We start from the raw sequence: 21,778 nt of genomic DNA, 5'->3' as shown, positions 1-21,778 counted from the left end.
CTATCCCTAACCCTGTTGGTTCACCCTTAGGTCATGATCTATCCATTGCTATCCCTAACCCTGTTGGTTCACCCTTAGGTCATGGTCTATCCATTGCTATCCCTCACCCTGTTGGTTCACCCTTAGGTCATGATCTATCCATTACTATCCCTAACCCTGTTGGTTCACCCTTGGGTCATGACCTATCCATTGCCATCCCTTACCCTGTTGGTTCATCCTTAGGTCATGACCTATCCGTTGTCATCTCTTACCCTTTTGGTTCACCCTTAGGTCATGACCTATCTATTGCCATCTCTTACCCTGTTGGTTCACCCTTAGGTCATGACCTATCCATTACAATCCCTTTCTCTGTTGATTCACCCTTAAGTCATGGCCTATTCCCTATAATCCCTTTCTCTGTTGGTTAACCCTTAAGTCAAGGCCTATCCATTACAATCTCTTACTCTGTTGGTTCACCTTTAAATCATGGCCTATCCATTACAATCTCTTTCTTTGTTGGTTCACCCTAAATTCATTGCCCATCCATTACCATCTCTTACTCTGTTGGTTCACCTTTATATCATGGCCTATCCATTACAATCTCTTTCTTTGTTGGTTCACCCTTAATTCATTGCCCATCCATTACCATCTCTTACTCTGTTGGTTCACCCTTAGGTCATGGTCTATCCATTACAATCTCTTACTCTGTTGGTTCACCCTAAGGTCATGGTATATCCATTGCTATCTCTAACCCTGTTGGTTCACCCTTAGGTCATGGTCTATCCATTGCTATCTCTTACCCTGTTGGTTCACCCTTAGGTCATGGTCTATCCATTGCTATCTCTAACCCTGTTGGTTCACCCTTAGGTCATGATCTATCCATTACTATCCCTAAACCTGTTGGTTCACCCTTAGGTCATGACCTATCCTTTACCATCTCTAACCCTGTTGGTTCACTCTTAGGTCATGGTCTATCCATCGCTATCCCTAACCCATTTGGTTCACCCTTAGGTCATGATCTATCCATTACTATCCCTAACCCATTTGGTTCACCCTTAGGTCATGACCTATCCATTTCTATCCCTAACCCTGTTGGTTCACCCTTAGGTCATGGTCTATCCATTGCTATCCCTTACCCTGTTGGTTCACCCTTAGGTCATGATCTATCCATTACTATCCCTAACCCTGTTGGTTCACCCTTAGGTCATGACCTATCCATTGCTATCCCTAACCCTGTTGGTTCACCCTTAGGTCATGGTCTATCCATTGCTATCCCTAACCCTGTTGGTTCACCCTTAGGTCATGATCTATCCATTACTATCCCTAACCCTGTTGGTTCACCCTTAGGTCATGACCTATCCATTGCTATCCCTAACCCTGTTGGTTCACCCTTAGGTCATGGTCTATCCATTGCTATCCCTAACCCTGTTGGTTCACCCTTAGGTCATGATCTATCCATTACTATCCCTAACCCTGTTGGTTCACCCTTAGGTCATGATCTATCCATTGCTATCCCTAACCCTGTTGGTTCACCCTTAGGTCATGGTCTATCCATTGCTATCCCTCACCCTGTTGGTTCACCCTTAGGTCATGATCTATCCATTACTATCCCTAACCCTGTTGGTTCACCCTTAGGTCATGACCTATCCATTGCTATCCCTAACCCTGTTGGTTCACCCTTAGGTCATGGTCTATCCATTGCTATCCCTAACCCTGTTGGTTCACCCTTAGGTCATGGTCTATCCATCGCTATCCCTAACCCATTTGGTTCACCCTTAGGTCATGGTCTATCCATTACTATCCCTAACCCATTTGGTTCACCCTTAGGTCATGACCTATCCATTTCTATCCCTAACCCTGTTGGTTCACCCTTAGGTCATGGTCTATCCATTGCTATCCCTAACCCTGTTGGTTCACCCTTAGGTCATGATCTATCCATTACTATCCCTAACCCTGTTGGTTCACCCTTAGGTCATGACCTATCCATTGCTATCCCTAACCCTGTTGGTTCACCCTTAGGTCATGGTCTATCCATTGCTATCCCTAACCCTGTTGGTTCACCCTTAGGTCATGATCTATCCATTACTATCCCTAACCCTGTTGGTTCACCCTTAGGTCATGATCTATCCATTGCTATCCCTAACCCTGTTGGTTCACCCTTAGGTCATGGTCTATCCATTGCTATCTCTAACCCTGTTGGTTAGTTCATGACCTATCCATTGCTATCTCTAACCCTGTTGGTTCACCCTTAGGTCATGGTCTATCCATTACTATCTCTAACCCTGTTGGTTCAACCTTAGGTCATGATCTATCCATTACTATCCCTAACCCATTTGGTTCACCCTTAGGTCATGATCTATCCATCACTATCCCTAGCCCTGTTGGTTCACCCTTAGGTCATGACCTATCCATTGCTATCCCTAACCCTGTTGGTTCACCCTTAGGTCATGGTCTATCCATTACTATCCCTAATCCTGTTGTTTCACCCTTAGGTCATGGTCTATCCATTGCTATCTCTAACCCTGTTGGTTAGTTCATGACCTATCCATTGCTATCTCTAACCCTGTTGGTTCACCTTTAGGTCATGGTCTATCCATTGCTATCTCTAACCCTGTTGGTTCACACTTAGGTCATGGTCTATCCATCGCTATCCCTAACCCTGTCGGTTCACCCTTAGGTCATGGTCTATCCATTGCTATCCCTAACCCTGTTGGTTCACCCTTAGGTCATGACCTATCCATTGCTATCTCTAACCCATTTGGTTCACCCTTAGGTCATGACCTATCCATTGCTATCCCTGGCCCTGTTGGTTTACCTGTTAGAGATGTACAACAGCAAGGGGAATGTAGTATCGAGGGTTCATTAGAACTGATGCTCGCAAGGTATAACATGAGGTCACGTGATATTTAAGGCACGTGACTTAATTGGTGAGTGATAGACCCCATGAAGTTGGTGCCAGTCCAGCGTTTGATTTAAGCTAGGTTGGTACAGGCGATTTATTATAGAATGGTGGATCCCATGTTGTAAGTATCCCTGGTACGTGTCCAGTATGTGGACTACCCCTAATGAAGAGACTGAGCTAAGACGTCGGTGTCTGAGGAACCAGGTTCGGAGACTCCTCTTTATCGATAGATGATTCTATCGAAGTGTTTGTGTCGGCCTAAAACTATTTAGATACATGTATGTGATACATTTGTTGTGGTGAGGTCACGTGATGAAAGACAGGTAATGTGCGCCAGAAGAAAGAAACGTGGTGATTAATTGTGGAGAAAAGCTGGGAGAGGCAGCCCGAAGGAGAGTAAACACAGGGCAATATTGGGTTCTTTACGACAACAGGAGTTGTAAATAACTGTGCTACGTATTTAAACGTCACTCGTGGGGAAACACAAATAGTATACAAAAAGGCTACTTCTATTCCGCCCTAGACATTTTCTATGGATCACGTTATTATAGAGTTATGTCGCCAAAGTACTTGACTTGAAATACATGACACATTTTTCAGATCTAGAATGCACGACCTTTAACGGAACACAAAAATATCCAATTAGTTCAAACGGCATTTACTACATACTGGAAGCAGCATTTTAGACACAAAGTGGCGAAGTGGATATATCTTAATCGGCATCTTGGGCTATGATGTTATGCATTTCTATTCTCCTAAAAAGGATACGGAAATCTGCGAGAACTTGTTCTTACTGCGAAGTAAAGCTTTATAAACCCGAACATATCGGTAGTTACAGAAAGGAATTTATCACTTCCACGTGTTAACTGTCACTTGACGGCTACATTTCTAAGGGGGAGATATTAACACAACACGATGTCTTTGCACGAGCGATGAGCATCACGCGTAAGCGCCACAGACCAACACTTACCTACATGATGGTGTGCTGTCTTGTTCTTTTAAGGACTTTCCACCCTTCGTAATACATATGTTTTTCTTGTCGTATTTTCGTGTCGTCATTTCCGTATTGCGCATCGGGTATTCCATTACCATAGTGTAAATTATAGTAACACCGGGTAAACAATAGTACACGTGCGTGACGATGATATGTCAACAGCCGATATCGAGACTTAACTTGGAAATGCGTAATCACACGTGACATTAATTAACTCACGGGAAGACACTGACATGAGATCAGACGACTTCAAGAAGGTCGTATATGAGGCGCATGGAATGCAGACAGATGTGTTTTGTTTACCGACCTCACCTGTACGTATCACGTGCTAACGGTAGTTCATAAGCTCTTGGTCGCTACATTTGTTGTCGAGCGAGTTACGCTCTGTCAGATAAATCGTTTCACAAATGCAATTACCATAACTCTGTGAAAATAGTGGTTTGTAAAATATTAAGATCCTATAAATTGCAAGTGCATGTGCGTGCACGTGATAACGACATACCATGCGTTAGCCTATGCTCTATGGTTACATATGTACATGACATGTAAATATACCATGCGTAAGCAGGCTATGGAATGATGTCCAAAGTGTACATGATTGAGAGCAATTTTGTTCCATAAAAGAACATCGTCGTACAGCTCTGTTGACCATGGCCATTTACATAACTCTCTTTCGCATGAGTCCACAATGCCCATTCCCATGGCCACATCATCTCCAATAAACCCTAAAAGAAGATCAAAAATCTTGAACATAAATGTCAAGAAAGCAATGTATTCCTTAAGAACTCTTTTAATAAATTTCCAGAGTGTTAAATCTAAAAGGCATGACATCTCACTTTTAATTGAATCTGCCAAGCCTGACATTCTTATTGGCACTGAAACTTGGTTGAAGCCAGAGATATCCAACTCAGAAATTTTCCCTTGTGACTTTGACATATTCAGAAATGATCGAACTGAAAAACGAAGTGGAGGGGTACTGTTAGCCATCTGTACCCACTTTAATGCTACTCAAGCATACACAGGTAATAAAGTTGAAATGATAGCTGCTAAAGCACACCTAGCTAAACAAAAACCAGTAATAATTGTGTCTTACTATAGACCACCAAACAGAACCGACCCTCAGGATATCCTAGAAACTGTTTCTGAATTTAAGAAGATCTCTCAGGACTTTCCTAACCACACTCTGTAGATAGGAGGAGACTTCAACTTGTGTGATATAGAATGGCCTGATGGAAAGATTACTAGTAACCATTACCCTAAGGCACTAGATGAACAGTTTATCTCCCTGTTTGAAGATCTCGCATTGAGTCAAATAGTTGATTTCCCAACTAGATCAAACAACACCTTAGATTTATTTTTGACAATGTAAGCCAGTCCCAGGAGTCTCCGATCATGATGTTGTACTGATTGACCATGCCACATCATGCCCTCCTACAATAAAAACCCAAACGTAATATATTACTGTGGAACAAGGTAAACTATGATAACTTAAAAGCAGAAATTTTAGAAAAACTGAAACCATTACCAATGAAGATTTACCAGTAAATCAAGCCTGGAATATTTTTAAAACCACTATAACCTCTGCCATACAGAGCCATGTCCCACAGAAGACCAGCAGGTCTAAATTCACAAACCCTAGTGCAAATGGAAAAATAAACAGACTGGCAAGGCAAAAACGACGGACTATAATAAGGCAAGGCAAACTAAAAGAACATCAGACTGGACTAGATATAGATCAATCAAAGCCAATATGCAAAAAAGAAATTAGATGGGCTTACAGTAATTATATGCAAGACATAATCAGCCCTGAGTTGAAGGAAAAACCGAAAAGGTTTCATAAATAGTAAAAAGTCTGATTGTAACAACATTCCTCCTATCAAAAATCCTGAGGATGAAATAACTTACTCAGACTCCAAAACCAAAGCTCGTCTCCTGAACCACCAGTTTCACTCAGTATTTACTCATGAACAGCTATCTAATTTTCCTAACCTTGGTCCCTCCCCATACCAAAAGTATGCCTGACATTACTGTTGATGAGACAGGTGTCTTTAAACTCCTATCCAATCTACAGTGTACCGGCGAAAATTCTTAAATGCCTCGCAAGGGAAATAACTCATGCATTAACAAAAATAGTTCAATCGTCCCTGGACATGGGCACTGTTCCTCTTGATTGGCGCGAGGCAAATATAATCCCTATTATAAGAAAGGCGATAAACACTCTGCCGAAAACTACCGTCCTGTTTCCTTAACATCCATAACATGTAAACTCCTCGAACATATCATTCACAGAAGCATCATGAAACACCTAGACAGGAACAAAATTCTAACAAATGTTCAACATGGTTTTCGTTCTAAGCACTCTACCGAAACTCAACTTATTTTAACTATTGATGACTTAGCCAGAAACATAGATAAAAACAAACACACAGATATTGCACTTTTAGATTTCTCAAAGGCCTTTGACAAAGTTCCCCATCAAAGGCCACTATCTAAACTTACTTATTGTGGTATAAATAGACAAACATGTTTTTGGATATCTCAGTTTTAGAATTCTAGATCCCAGAAAGTCTTGCTAAATGGAATAGAATCGGATAGCTATCCTGTCCTCTCGAGGGTCCCTCAGGGGACAGTCCTCGGCCCTCTACTATTTTTGGTGTATATAAATGATATTGTCGACTCAGTTTCATGTAATATAAAACTATATGCTGATGACTGTCTATTATATACACAAATAGATTCTATTGAAGACTGTGCTAAGTTGAACAATCACCTTAAGTCTTTAGAAAAATGGGAAGAAAAGTGGCAAATGAAGTTTAACACCAGTAAATGTTCTATTATTAATGTATCGAAAAAAAGAAACATCATTAATTATAATTATACCCTTCATAATCAGATTTTAGAAAATGTATATACTAACAAATATCTTGGTGTCACTTTCAGTTCAGGCCTAACTTGGGGCAAACACATTCAATCAGTGACCAACAAGCCCAATAAGACCTTGGGCTTCCTACGTCGAAATACATCTTCATGTACTAGGAAAGTTAAATCACAGGCATACACTACTCTTGTAAGACCAGTTTTAGAATATGCCGCAACTTGTTGGGACCCCTATTCCATCTCAACCACATACAACAATTAGACAATGTACAACGTAGAGTAGCGAGATACACTTTTAATGAGTATACAGGTCTAGAGATACAGGCTGTATTACAAACATTTATCACAAAGAAAGGCAAAAGCTAGATTGTCAATGCTATACAAGATCTCGCATAACATCGTTAAAATTAACCCATCATCATACTGGACATCAGGTGACAGACGAACAAGGGGGGGGGGGGCACATACAATAAACACAATATCTACCGCAAAAGACGCCTACAAATCCTCTTTTCCCCCCAAGAACTATTATCACCTGGAACTCATTACCAACGTCACTGGCCCTTAGTGAGGAATTACTTTCTTTAAAATCCTCACTTGAAGGTTACCACTAGTCTCTTTACTAATTTTACATCCTGGTTATATGTACATAGTTTTAATATAAAACATAAACATTACAACAAAAAAAACCACTTTGAAATGCCACCTCCTAGGGTCAATTGCACTCCAACCTTGGAGTTCTGATCCTTGTAATGGAAGAAGAAGAACAGTAAATTGACAATTAAATATAGTAATTCAATTTATTTCCGTCGTTTTTGGTATAGTAAAGAAAATAAGTGTCATTGTATAAATTCTAACCCTCTGCAAAAAGTTCCGATTTTTTTCAAGGTAGACAACTCTTATCAGGATCAAAATTATTGTAAAAAAACTAAATGAATTATAAAGACTTTGTGAGTATTTGGTTCCATTTTCACTCTTTTTGTATGAAACTATTTGTTTGCTTTTAGCTTGTATTTAGTTACTTTTATCCATACCATTTCAATAAAAAACGCTTTTTGTAACATGTTGTAGATATTTTATGATAAATAAAATATTTGTAGGGTTGATTAGCAACGTTTCTTTTCATTATTGTATTGTTGTAATAGTTTTGAACAATGCCACACACTCAAAAAATGTGAAAGTGTTGAATTTGACCAAAAAAATATGGAAGGCTTTGATTTTCATAAAATCATCTCTACATATTGACATAACCATTATGTGAAACTTTCATTGAATTCTGCTGGCTAACTGAGAAAGGGTGGAGCCACCTTAACTGCTAAGTAATATGCGAGCAATGAAATTCTACCTAAAACGAATCAACACGAGACAGTTAAAACTTGACATGGACAAAACCTAATTTGGATTATTTCGCCACGGTTACTGTAGATAGGGCTGTAAAGCTTTTATTTTATCTGAGAGGTTCTGGGGAATATAATGCATATATCTTCTCTTACCAAATAGCCTTTGCTGTGAAGTTATACACTTATAACGTCAGGTTGTGCGGTTTCCTTGTAATGCAAAATGAATCTGCCGCAAACTATTTGCGGAGGGAAACATTGTTTAAATAAAACGTATTGGCCGCCATAACTATCTGACCTTAACTTAACGTATTTTAACTTACGATTTTGTTTGTTTCGTTAGGCAGTCTGCGCTAGTTGGATTGCTCTGTATGTGACTAGAAGTAGATGTTATTTTGACTTTCAGGAGTAACTGTCACCCTGGAGTGGCGAGCGTTCTCCGAGAACACTATCAAAAACCTTACTTCCTACCGAACGACACAGAATCAAGTGCGCTAGACTGGATCTTCATGGGCGGAACCGGGCTGGGAGCCTTCATACACGTAAGTAGTAGTATTATATAGGTAGGAGACGCGCACGAACGGGCTGGGAGCCTTCCAGTAGGGGACGCGTGTAACCGGTCTGGGAGCCTTCATACACGGAAGTGGTAGTATTATATAAGTAGGGGACGCGGGTAACCGGGCTGGGAGCCTTCATACACGTAAGTAGTAGTATTATATAGGTAGGAGACGCGCACGACCGGGCTGGGAGCCTTCAAGTAGGGGACGCGTGTAACTGGTCTGGGGGCCTTCATACACGAAAGTAGTAGTGCTATATAGGTAGGGGACGCGCGTATTATTACCGTATTTGTTGTTGCTTTGCTCTGGTGTTAAGTTATGTAACTCAGCGTTATAACATCTTCTTTCTTTGTGTTATTTCGTTGTATGTTATTTTCTCTTGACGTTATTTTGTTGTTTTTCATTTTTCCTTTCGTAATTTTGATCGGCGTTTTTCCGTATTTCTTTGTTTTTGGTTTTGGTTCTTTTCCCCATTTCGTTACATTTAGGATTTCGCCCATCATGATGACGTCTGTCTCTTGGGTGTTATATATGGTTATTTTGCTAGGCGTCAGGTCTTCTTTTTAGTTTCGTTGTTTATTAATATGTTAAATCTTTGAGTTACATCGTCGTTCTATTTCTTATCCTTTTTTCTTTATCCATTGATTTGTAGTCTGTTATCTTGGTGTGACGTAGTTTTCGCCTTATTCTTATTTAGTTATCTCTATTGGTGTTTATCCTGGCTTTTGCTGTTACTTTGGTTGTGGCTACGAATATATGTACAGATTGTTATTTAGCATCACTATGGTATTGTTGTTTTGGACGAAATGTGCAGAAGTAAAACAACAAAATAACAAAGAAACAGAATAACACAAATCAACCACCATATATAGCTCCATCCCAGCTATCTTTGAACAGTCTAACTCTTCTTGTGATGTAGTTCTCTTTTGTTGTGTTATAGTTAGACTACGTACAGCGCCCGTCCTGGCAGGCGCAGATCTCCGGGGAGAAGACGTGGAGTCTGATCCCTACCCCGGAGTGTGAACACGTTTGCCACAGCATGAACGTCACAGTGCAGAAAGGGGACATAAGTAAGTGTTGTACTATAAATTAATGCTTCATACACTATATGTGTCGTAAGTCTCACACGTACTGTATATCGGGGAATTTTCGCCGCTGTTTAACTTTCGCCTTTAAATGTTTTCGCCCTCCGTAAAGGGGGCGAATTTATCATGAAAGCGAATATTATTTTACAACATACTTGACATACTAATTCCAATTGAACAGCAAAAATGGATTTACCAATGAAGGAGGAAAGTTTTATTAGACGAAAGCTTCCCGGCATACAATACTTTAAATACTGTTAAACACACCTTGTCATCTCAAAAAATCTCACACATTATATAATACCACAATGTAGAATGAAATGTTGAAGGACATCCATTATACGACACATATTGTCAGAAAACACTGTAAAAAACATCCATTATACGACACATATTGTCAGAAAACACTGTAAGAAACATCCATTATACGACACATATTGTCAGACAACATTGTAAGAAACATCCATTATACGACACATATTGTCAGAAAACACTGTAAGAAACATCCATTATACGACACTTATTGTCAATTATCAGACAACATTGTAAGAAACATTCATTATACGACACACATTGTCAGACAATATTGTGAGAAACATCCATTAAAAGACACATTGTCAGACAACATTGTAAGAAACATCCATTAAAAGAGACATATTGTCAGACAACATTGTAAGAAACGTTCATTATACGACACACATTGTCAGACAACATTGTAAGGGACATCCATTAAAAGAGACATATTGTCAGACAACATTGTAAGAAACGTTCATTATACGACACACATTGTCAGACAACATTGTAAAAAACATCTATTATATGACACACATTGTCAGACAATATTGTAAGAAACATCCATTATACGACACTTAATGTCAGACAACATTGTAAGAAACATCCATTATACGACACATATTGTCAGAAAACACTGTAAGAAACATCCATTATACGACACATATTGTCAGAAAACACTGTAAGAAACATCCATTATACGACACATATTGTCAGACAACATTGTAAGAAACATCCATTATACGAATCAAATTGTCAGACAACATTGTAAGAAACATCCATTAAAAGAGACATATTGTCAGACAACATTGCAAGAAACATTCATTATACGACACACATTGTCAGACAACATTGTAAAAAACATCTATTATACGACACACATTGTCAGACAATATTGTAAGAAACATCCATTATACGACACTTAATGTCAGACAACATTGTATGAAACATCCATTATACAACACTTATTGTCAGACAACATGGTAAGGAACATCCATTATACGACACATGTTGTCAGACAACATTGTAAGAAACATCCATTATACGACACATATTGTCAAACAACATTTTAAGAAACATCCATTAAAAGACGCACATTGTCAGACAACATTGTAAGAAACATCCATTATACGACACATATTGTCAGACAACATTGTAAGAAACATCCATTATAAGACACACACATTGTCAGACAACATTGTGAGAAACATCCATTATACGACACATATTGTCAGAAAACACTGTAAGAAACATCCATTATACGACACATATTGTCAGAAAATACTGTAAGAAACAACCATTAAGCGACACACATTGTCAGACAAGATTGCAAGAATCATCCATTAAAAGACACATATTGTCAGACAACATTGTAAGAAACATTCATTATACGACACACATTGTCAGACAACATTGTAAGAAACATCTATTATACGACACACATTGTCAGACAATATTGTAAGAAACATCCATTATTCGACACTTAATGTCAGACAACATTGTAAGAAACATCCATTATACAACACTTATTGTTAGACAATATTGTAAGGAACATCCATTATACGACACACATTGTCAGACAACATTGTAAGAAACATCCATTTTACGACACATATTGTCAGACAACATTGTAAGAAACATCCATTATACGACACATATTGTCAGACAACATTGTAAGAAACATTGATTATAAGACACACACATTGTCAGACAACATTGTAAGAAACATCCATTATACGACACTTATTGTCAGACAGCAATGTAAAAAACATCCATTTTACGACACATATTGTCCGACAACATTGTTAGAAACATCCATTATACGACACATATTGTACGACAACATTGTAGGAATCATCCATTATACGACACATATTGTCAGACAACATTGTAAGAAACATTCATTATAAGACACACACATTGTCAGACAACATTGTAAGAAACATCCATTATACGACACTTATTGTCAGACAGCGATGTAAAAAACATCCATTTTACGACACATATTGTCCGACAACATTGTAAGAAACATACATTAGACGACACATATTGTCGGACAACATTGTTAGAAACATCCATTATACGACGCCTATTGTCAGACAACACTGAAAGAAACATCAATTATACGACACGTATTTGTCAGACAACATTGTAAGAAACATCCATTATACGACACTTATTATCAGACAGCATTGTAAGAAACATTCATTATACGACACACATTGTCAGACAACATTGTAAGAAACATTCATTATACGACACACATTGTCAGAAAACATTGTAAGAAACATCCATTATACAACACTTATTTGTCAGACAACATTGTAAGAAACCTCCATTTTACGGCACTTATTGTCAGACAACATTGTAAGAAACATCCATTATACGACACACATTGTCAGACAACATTGTAAGAAACATCCATTAAAAGACGCACATTGTCAGACAACATTGTAAGAAACATCCATTATACGACACTTATTGTCAAACAACATTGTAAGAAACATCCGTTATACGACACACATTGTCAGACAACATTGTAAGAAACATCCATTATACGACACACATTGTCAGACAACATTGTAAGAAACATCCATTAAAAGACACATATTGTCCGACAACACTGTAAGAAACATCCATTATACGACACTTATTTGACAAAAAACATTGTAAAAAACATCCATTATACGACACACATTGTCAGACAACATTGTAAGAAACATCCATTATACGACACTTATTGTCAGACAACACTGGAAGAATCATCCATTATACGACACATATTGTCAGATATCACTGTAAGAAACATCCATTATACGACACATATTGTCAGACAACACTGAAAGAAACATCCATTATACGCCACTTATTTGTCAGACAACATTGTAAGAAATATCCATTATACGACACACATTGTCAGACAACATTGTAAGAAACATCCATTATACGACACATATTGGCAGACAACACTGTGAGAAACATTGATTATACGACACACATTGTCAGACAACACTGAAAGAAACATCCATTATACGACTATTTTGTCAGACAACATTGTAAGAATCATCCAATATACGACACACATTGTCAGACAACATTGTAAAAAACATCCATTATACGACACATATTTGACAGAAAACATCGTAAGAAACATCCATTATACGACACACATTGTCAGACAACATTGTAAGAAACATCCATTATACGCACTTAATGTCAGACAACACTAGAAGAAACATCCATTATACGACGCTTATTGTCACATATCATTCTAAGAAACATCCATTATACGACACACATTGTCAGACAACATTGTAAGAATCATCCATTATACGACGCTTATTGTCAGATATCACTGTAAGAAACATTCATTATACGACACATATTGTCAGACAACACTGAAAGAAACATCCATCATACGCCACTTATTTGTCAGACAACATTGTAAGAAACATCCATTATACGACACATATTGTCAGACAACATTGTAAGAAACATCCATTATAAGACACACACATTGTCAGACAGCATTGTAAGAAACATCCATTATACGACACTTATTGTCAGACAACACTGAAAGAAACATCCATTATACGACACTTTTTGTCAGACAACATTGTAAGGAACATCCATTATACGACACACATTGTCAGACAACATTGTAAGAAACATTCATTATACGACACATCTTGTCAGACAACATTGTAAGAAACATCCATTATACGACACAGATTGTCAGACAACATTATAAGAAACATCCATTATACGACACATATTGTCAGACAACACTGTGAGAAAAATCCATTATACGACACACATTGTCAGACAACATTGTAAGAAGCATCCATTATACGACACATATTGTCAGACAACATTATAAGAAACATCCATTATACGACACATATTGTCAGACAACACTGTGAGAAACATCCATTATACGACACACATTGTCAGACAACATTGTAAGAAGCATCCATTATACGACACTTATTGCCAGACAGCATTGTAAGAATCATCCATTATACGACACTTAATGTCAGACAACATTGTAATACGACACTTATTGTCAAACAACATTGTAAGAAACATCCGTTATACGACACACATTGTCAGACAACATTGTAAGAATCATCCATTATACGACACACATTGTCAGACAACATTGTAAGAATCATACATTATACGACGCTTATTGTCAGATATCACTGTAAGAAGCATTCATTATACGACACATATTGTCAGACAACATTGTAAGAAGCATCCATTATACGACACATATTGTCAGACAACATTGTAAGAAGCATCCATTATACGACACTTATTGCCAGACAGCATTGTAAGAATCATCCATTATACGACACTTAATGTCAGACAACATTGTAATACGACACTTATTGTCAAACAACATTGTAAGAAACATCCGTTATACGACACACATTGTCAGACAACATTGTAAGAAGCATCCATTATACGACACTTATTGTCAGACAGCAATGTAAAAAACATTCATTAAACGACACATATTGTCAGACAACATTGTAAGAAACATCCATTACGACACTCATTGTCAGACAACATTGTAAGAAACATCAATTATGAGACACATATTGTCAGACAACATTGTAAGAAACATCTATTATACGACACACATTGTCAGACAAGATTGCAAGAATCATCCATTAAAAGACACATATTGTCAGACAACATTGTAAGAAACATCCATTATACGACACATATTGTCAGACAACATTGTAAGGATCATCCATTATACGACACACATTGTCAGACAACATTGTAAGAAACATTCATTATACGTCACATATTGTCAGACAACATTGTAAGAAACATCCATTATACGACACTTATTGTCAGACAACACTGAAAGAAACAGCCATTATACGACACTTTTTGTCAGACAACATTGTAAGGAACATCTATTATACGACACACATTGTCAGACAACATTGTAAGAAACATTCATTATACGTCACATATTGTCAGACAACATTGTAAGAAACATCTATTATACGACCCACATTGTCAGACAAGATTGCAAGAATCATCCATTAAAAGACGCATATTGTCAGACAACATTGTAAGAAACATCTATTATACGACACACATTGTCAGACAACATTGTAAGAAACATCCATTATAAGACACACACATTGTCAGACAGCATTGTAAGAAACATCCATTATACGACACTTATTGTCAAACAACATTTTAAGAAACATCCGTTATACGACTTTTTTGTCAGACAACATTGTAAGAATCATCCATTATACGACACTTAATGTCAGACAACATTGTAAGAAATATCCATTATACGACACACATTGTCAGACAGCATTGTAAGAAACATCCATTATACGACACTTATTGTCAGACAACACTGAAAGAAACAGCCATTATACGACACTTTTTGTCAGACAACATTGTAAGGAACATCTATTATACGACACACATTGTCAGACAACATTGTAAGAAACATCCATTATTCGACACATATTGTCAGACAACATTGTAAGATACATCCATTATACGACACATATTGTCAGACAACATTGTAAGAAACATCCATTACGACACATATTTTCAGACAACACTTTAAGATAGATATTGTAAGATACACAAATTTATAAAACACAAATGCAAGACACATATAAAAACAACGTAAGATACATACATTGTAAGACACATACACTGTAATATACATATTGCAAGAAACACACATTTTAAGACACATACATTGTAAGATACATACATTGTAAGACACTTACATTGTAAGACACATACACTGTAATATACATATTGCAAGATACACACATTGTAAGATGCATACATTGTAAGACATATACACTGTAAGCTACATATTGTAAGATACATACATTGTAAGACACTTACATTGTAATATACATATTGTCAGATACACACATTTTAAGACACACACATTGTAAGATACATATTGTGAGATACACTCATTGTAAGATACATGTTTTTAGATACACACATTTATAAAACACATACTGCAAGACACATACATTGTAATGTACAAATTGTAATATATACACATTGTAAGACACATACATTGTAAGATATATATTGTAAAATACATATTGTAAGATACACACATTGTAAGACACATACATTGTAAAATACATATTGTCAGATACACACATTGTAAGACACATACATTGTAAGATCTATATTGTAAAATACATATTGTAAGATACACACCTTGTAAGACACATACATTGTAAAATACATATTGTCAGATACACACATTGTAAGACACATACACTGTAAGATACATATTGTAAGACACACCTATTGTCAGATACATATTGTAAGATACAAACATTGTAAGACACATACGTTGTAAGATACATATTGTCAGATACACACATTGTAAGACACATACATTGCAAGATACATATTGTCAGACACACACATTGTAAGACACATACATTGTAAGATCTATATTGTAAAATACATATTGTAAGATACACACATTGTAAGACACATTCATTGTAAGATACACATTGTCAGAAACACACATTGTAAGACACATACACTGTAAGATACATATTGTAAGACACACACATTGTAAGATACATATTGTAAGATACTCACATTGTAAGATACATGCATTGTAAGATACATATTGTATTTTCACAGTCATATGAATTCAACAAACTTACACAAGCCATGCCTTTTTTGACATGTCGTCCCAAGGACTATACAATAAGACTGAATACCGCCTAGTCCAAATGACATTTCCCTCTTAAGTTGTCCTTGAAGATATTTAAAGATATTTTTACCAGTCGTAGACAGAGGATTTTGTTGATAGTAAATGTATTGGTGCTTTCACGTAACGACAAGGCGAAAGTAATAGGAAGAAGGTATTGCTTGTGAGATTGTCTATTCACTGAGTAAATACTATAAAAACGGGTCTTCGAATCAAGTGGTGAGGATAGACATAAGGTGTTTTATTTATACAGCTGTACGTGTTATATTGAGTATGTCTTACACTAGTTTTACATTGTACGTGTTATATTGAGTATGTCTTACACTTGTTTTACATTGTATGTGTTGACATTCGCATTATAGTGTCAAACATATTTAAGATAATACATATTGCACACATTGGAAGCTTCGTACATATCATAGCGTCATAGTCACGTCCAACACATGTTGTAACATACATTGTAAGTATCACAAATCGTAAGTCCTTCGAACAAGTCCTACACACACAGTGTATCACACATCGTTCACCACTCACATTCACTGTACGTATCACACTATAAGCGTCACATATCAAAAATACCATAAATATCATTGTAAGTTTAACATTGTAGGTATCGAGCAGTGAAGTCTTACCAGAAGTCGATTTAAGACTGAACAATAAATTGTATATCTTGTCACTGATGCTTGAAGTTAAACCCATTAAGTCTCTCTTATTATGAGTTTAAAATGTTTGCTGCTTACACAAATTGAGAATATTCATTATCAAATTTTAGCTGAAACAAGAAAAATATTTCAAAACAATTCAAAATAACGCTGAGCAGTACTTACCAGATCCAGTATTACTGAGTATAATTTTGTCTTACTAATGGATGAGAAAGGTTAGTAAATCAGGTATTTATTATGTAACATGTTCGTTTTTTATCTTTCTTTATAGTTGTAGTGGATACAAACCAATGGTACCACGCCACCTACATCCACCCAGGGGAGATAAGCATCACCATCGGGTCGGAGTACGACTAGTGACCACAATGACTATATCAGTTATCAATGTGTCTAAATCAGTTATAAAAGCGTCGGAATACGTCAATCCTAAACGGGTCGGAATACGACTAGTGATCATACTATCTAAATCAGTTATCAACGGGTCGGAATACGACTAGTGATCATACTATCAAAATCAGTTATCAACGGGTCGGAATACGACTAGTGAACGAAGTACGATTAGTGACCACGCCTTCTTCTCCTATCATCGGGTTGGAGTTTGACCTGTGATCGTTTTATCTAATGTCCTGGGACGAACCCATTCTGTGATTTGGATTAAATGTCTCATAATAGTTTTATAATGACAGATGTAATTTGTCTATAGTTTCATTATAGTTATGTAAGTAAACTATAAGTAAGCGGAAGTGTGATTGTTGTTACATTTATATAAGTTAGGGAACGTGGACGTGTGATTGCTGTAACATTTATATAAGTTAGGGTACGTGGACGTGTGATTGCTGTAACATTTATATACGTTAGGGTACGTGGACGTGTGATTGTTGTTACATTTATATAAGTTAGGGTACGTGGACGTGTGATTGTTGTTACATTTATATAAGTTAGGGTACGTGGACGTGTGATTGTTGTTACATTTATATAAGTTAGGGTACGTGGACGTGTGATTGTTGTTACATTTATATAAGTTAGGGTACGTGGACGTGTGATTGTTGTTACATTTATATAAGTTAGGGTACGTGGACGTGTGATTGTTGTTACATTTATATAAGTTAGGGTACGTGGACGTGTGATTGTTGTTACATTTATATAAGTTAGGGTACGTGGACGTGTGATTGTTGTTACATTTATATAAGTTAGGGTACGTGGACGTGTGATTGTTGTTACATTTATATAAGTTAGGGTACGTGGACGTGTGATTGTTGTTACATTTATATAAGTTAGGGTACGTGGACGTGTGATTGTTGTTACATTTATATAAGTTAGGGTACGTGGACGTGTGATTGTTGTTACATTTATATAAGTTAGGGTACGTGGACGTGTGATTGTTTCTACATTTATATAAGTTAGGGTACGTGGACGTGTGATTGTTTCTACATTTATATAAGTTAGGGTACGTGGACGTGTGATTGTTTCTACATTTATATAAGTTAGGGTACGTGGACGTGTGATTGTTTCTACATTTATATAAGTTAGGGTACGTGGACGTGTGATTGTTTTTACATTTATATAAGTTAGGGTACGTGGACGTGTGATTGTTGTTACATTTATATAAGTTAGGGTACGTGGACGTGTGATTGTTGTTACATTTATACAAGTTAGGGTACGTGGACGTGTGATTGTTGTTACATTTATATAGGTTAGGGTACGTGGACGGGCGATTGTTTAACAACAGTTACAGTTCGGTAGTATTGTACATTTATACATTGATTGATTGATTGATTGATTGATTGATTGATTGCTTTGAAATAAAACTGTTATTTGGCTCCATGAAGTTAACATGTTATCTGTCCTTGTTTAATTCTTCAGTTTGTAATCTAATCGAAAGATGTTTCAGAATTATGCCGACCAACGCTTTAAACAGTGATAAATAAAACGAATTCAACAGTCTGGACCTGGAACTTTGTTGTTATTCATCTTTTAGGGTTTGCCCAAGTTCTTAAATGTTCAGAATGTATCATATTTTCCTGAAGTTTGCGTGTTGGTATCCTCCAACTTCTTGGAAATAAAGTATGATAGATTATCAATAGGCTTAAGGAAAGTTTGACATATGTTCTATTCTAATGCTTCAGTCTCAATATCGGCAAACTAGGGTACTTAAAGTTGTTTAGTACTTCATTTAATTCTACATCTAGTACTTATTCTTTTTATATATAACCTTTCATTCAATACATCAGACTGCTCTGTTACAATAACACCATTTGATTTCTGTATCCTAGGTAGTATTGTGACAATTTAGGCAGGTAATAGAATACGTTGTATCAAACAAATTGATAAGAAGTGTGATTCACGGTGTTTCAACAAAGAGGTTAAGGTAGGAAATGCCCATCGTACTACAAATTGAATTTGGTAAAATGCATATCACAAACATTACGTTCAAAAGGAATCGTCCGTGTGGTATATCAAAACGTAAAAAAGGACAACGCCCACATCGAAATTCAAAACTTTAAAAATAAAACATCCATGTGAAATATCAAATCGTTAAAGGGAAAATGTCAATATGATATATCAAACCGTTAAAGGGAAAACGTCCATATGGTATATCAAACCGTTAAAGGGAAAATGTCCATATTGTATATCGAACCGTTAAAGGGAAAATGTCAATATTGTATATCAACAAGTTAAAGAGAAAACGTCCATATTGTATATCAACAAGTTAAAGAGAAAATGTCAATATTGTATATCAAACCGTTAAAGGGAAAATGTCAATATTGTATATCAAACCGTTAAAGGGAAAATGTCAATATTGTATATCAACAAGTTAAAGAGAAAATGTCAATATTGTATATCAAACCGTTAAAGGGAAAATGTCAATATTGTATATCGAACCGCTAAAGGAAAGTGTCCATATTGTATATCGAACCGTTAAAGGGAAAATGTCAATATTGTATATCAACAAGTTAAAGAGAAAATGTCAATATGGTATATCAAACCGTTAAAGGGAAAATGCCAATATTGTATATCGAACCGCTAAAGGAAAGTGTCCATATTGTATATCGAACCGTTAAAGGAAAATCAAAATGTTGAAAAAAAAAGAAAAATGTCCTTGAGGTATAGCAAAACTTTCAAAAGATAATATCCATGTGAAATATCTTAACGTCAAAAGAAAATGTCAATGTTGTATATCAAAACGTTTAAAATGAAAATGTCCTCGTGGTATATCAAGACGACAAAAATGAAAGGAACCGTCCATGTGGCATATCAAAACGTCCAAAAAAAGCGTCCATGTGGCATTTCAAAACGTCCAAAAAAACCGTCAATGTGGCATATCAAAACGTCCAAAAAACCCGTCCATGTGGCATATCAAAACGTCCAAATAAACCGTCCAGGTGGCATATCAAAACGTCCAAAAAAACCGTCCATGTGGCATATCAAAACGTCCAAAAAACCGTCCATGTGGCATATCAAAACGTCCAAAAAAAAGTCCATGTGGCATATCAAAACGTCCAAAAAAACCGTCCATTTGGCATATCAAAACGTACAAAAAAACCGTCCATGTGGCATATCAAAACGTCCAAAAAAACCGTCCATGTGGCATATCAAAACGTCAAAAAAAACACGTCCATGTGGCATATCAAAACAACAAAAAGAAACCGTCCATGTGGCATATCAAAACGTCAAAAAAAAAGGTCCATGTGGCATATCAAACGTCAAAAAGGAACCGTCCATGTGGCATATCAAAACGTCAAAAAACCCGTCCATGTGGCATATCAAAACATCAAAAAAAACACGTCCATGTGGCATATCAAAACATCAAAAAGAAACCGTCCATGTGGCATATCAAAACGTCAAAAAAAAAACCCGTCAATGTGGCATATCAAAACGTCAAAAAACACGTCCATGTGGCATATCAAAACGTCAAAAAAAACACGTCCATGTGGCATATAAAAACGTCAAAAAAAAAACCCGTCAATGGGGCATATCAAAACGTCAAAAAAAAAATCCGTCAATGTGGCATATCAAAACGTCAAAAAGAAACCGTCCATGTGGCAAATCAAAACGTCAAAAAAAAAACCCGTCAGTGTGGCATATCAAAACGTCAAAAAAAACACGTCCATGTGGCATATAAAAACGTCAAAAAAAAAACCCGTCAGTGTGGCATATCAAAACGTCAAAAAAAAAAGTCCATGTGGCATATCAAAACGTCAAAAAAACGTTCATGTGGCATATCAAAATGTCGAAAAAACCTAACATCCATGGGCATTTCAAAATGTCGAAAAAACCTAACATCCATGGGCATATCAAAACGTCAAAAAAACCGTCCATGTGGCATATCAAAACGTCAAAAA

The 21,778-nt window shown here is 36.6% G+C and overlaps 1 protein-coding gene across 1 annotated transcript in view; it reads left to right on the top strand.

Annotated features, from left to right (window-relative positions):
• LOC110463038 (bifunctional arginine demethylase and lysyl-hydroxylase JMJD6-like) overlaps nt 1-19,379 on the top strand; it is a 29,550-nt gene extending 10,171 nt beyond the window's left edge. The window contains exons 2-4 of the mRNA XM_021517371.1: nt 8,496-8,631; nt 9,587-9,716; nt 17,707-19,379. Of these exons, the coding sequence (XP_021373046.1) occupies nt 8,496-8,631; nt 9,587-9,716; nt 17,707-17,792 (352 nt within the window). The 3' untranslated portion in view covers nt 17,793-19,379. The remainder of the gene's footprint in view (nt 1-8,495; nt 8,632-9,586; nt 9,717-17,706) is intronic.
• Nucleotides 19,380-21,778: the final 2,399 nt, after the last annotated feature.

The sequence above is a fragment of the Mizuhopecten yessoensis genome, unplaced genomic scaffold (genome assembly GCF_002113885.1).
Source record: "Mizuhopecten yessoensis strain PY_sf001 unplaced genomic scaffold, ASM211388v2 scaffold10859, whole genome shotgun sequence".
Lineage (NCBI taxonomy): Eukaryota > Metazoa > Mollusca > Bivalvia > Pectinida > Pectinidae > Mizuhopecten > Mizuhopecten yessoensis.
This window is presented reverse-complemented; position numbering and strand designations above follow the sequence as displayed.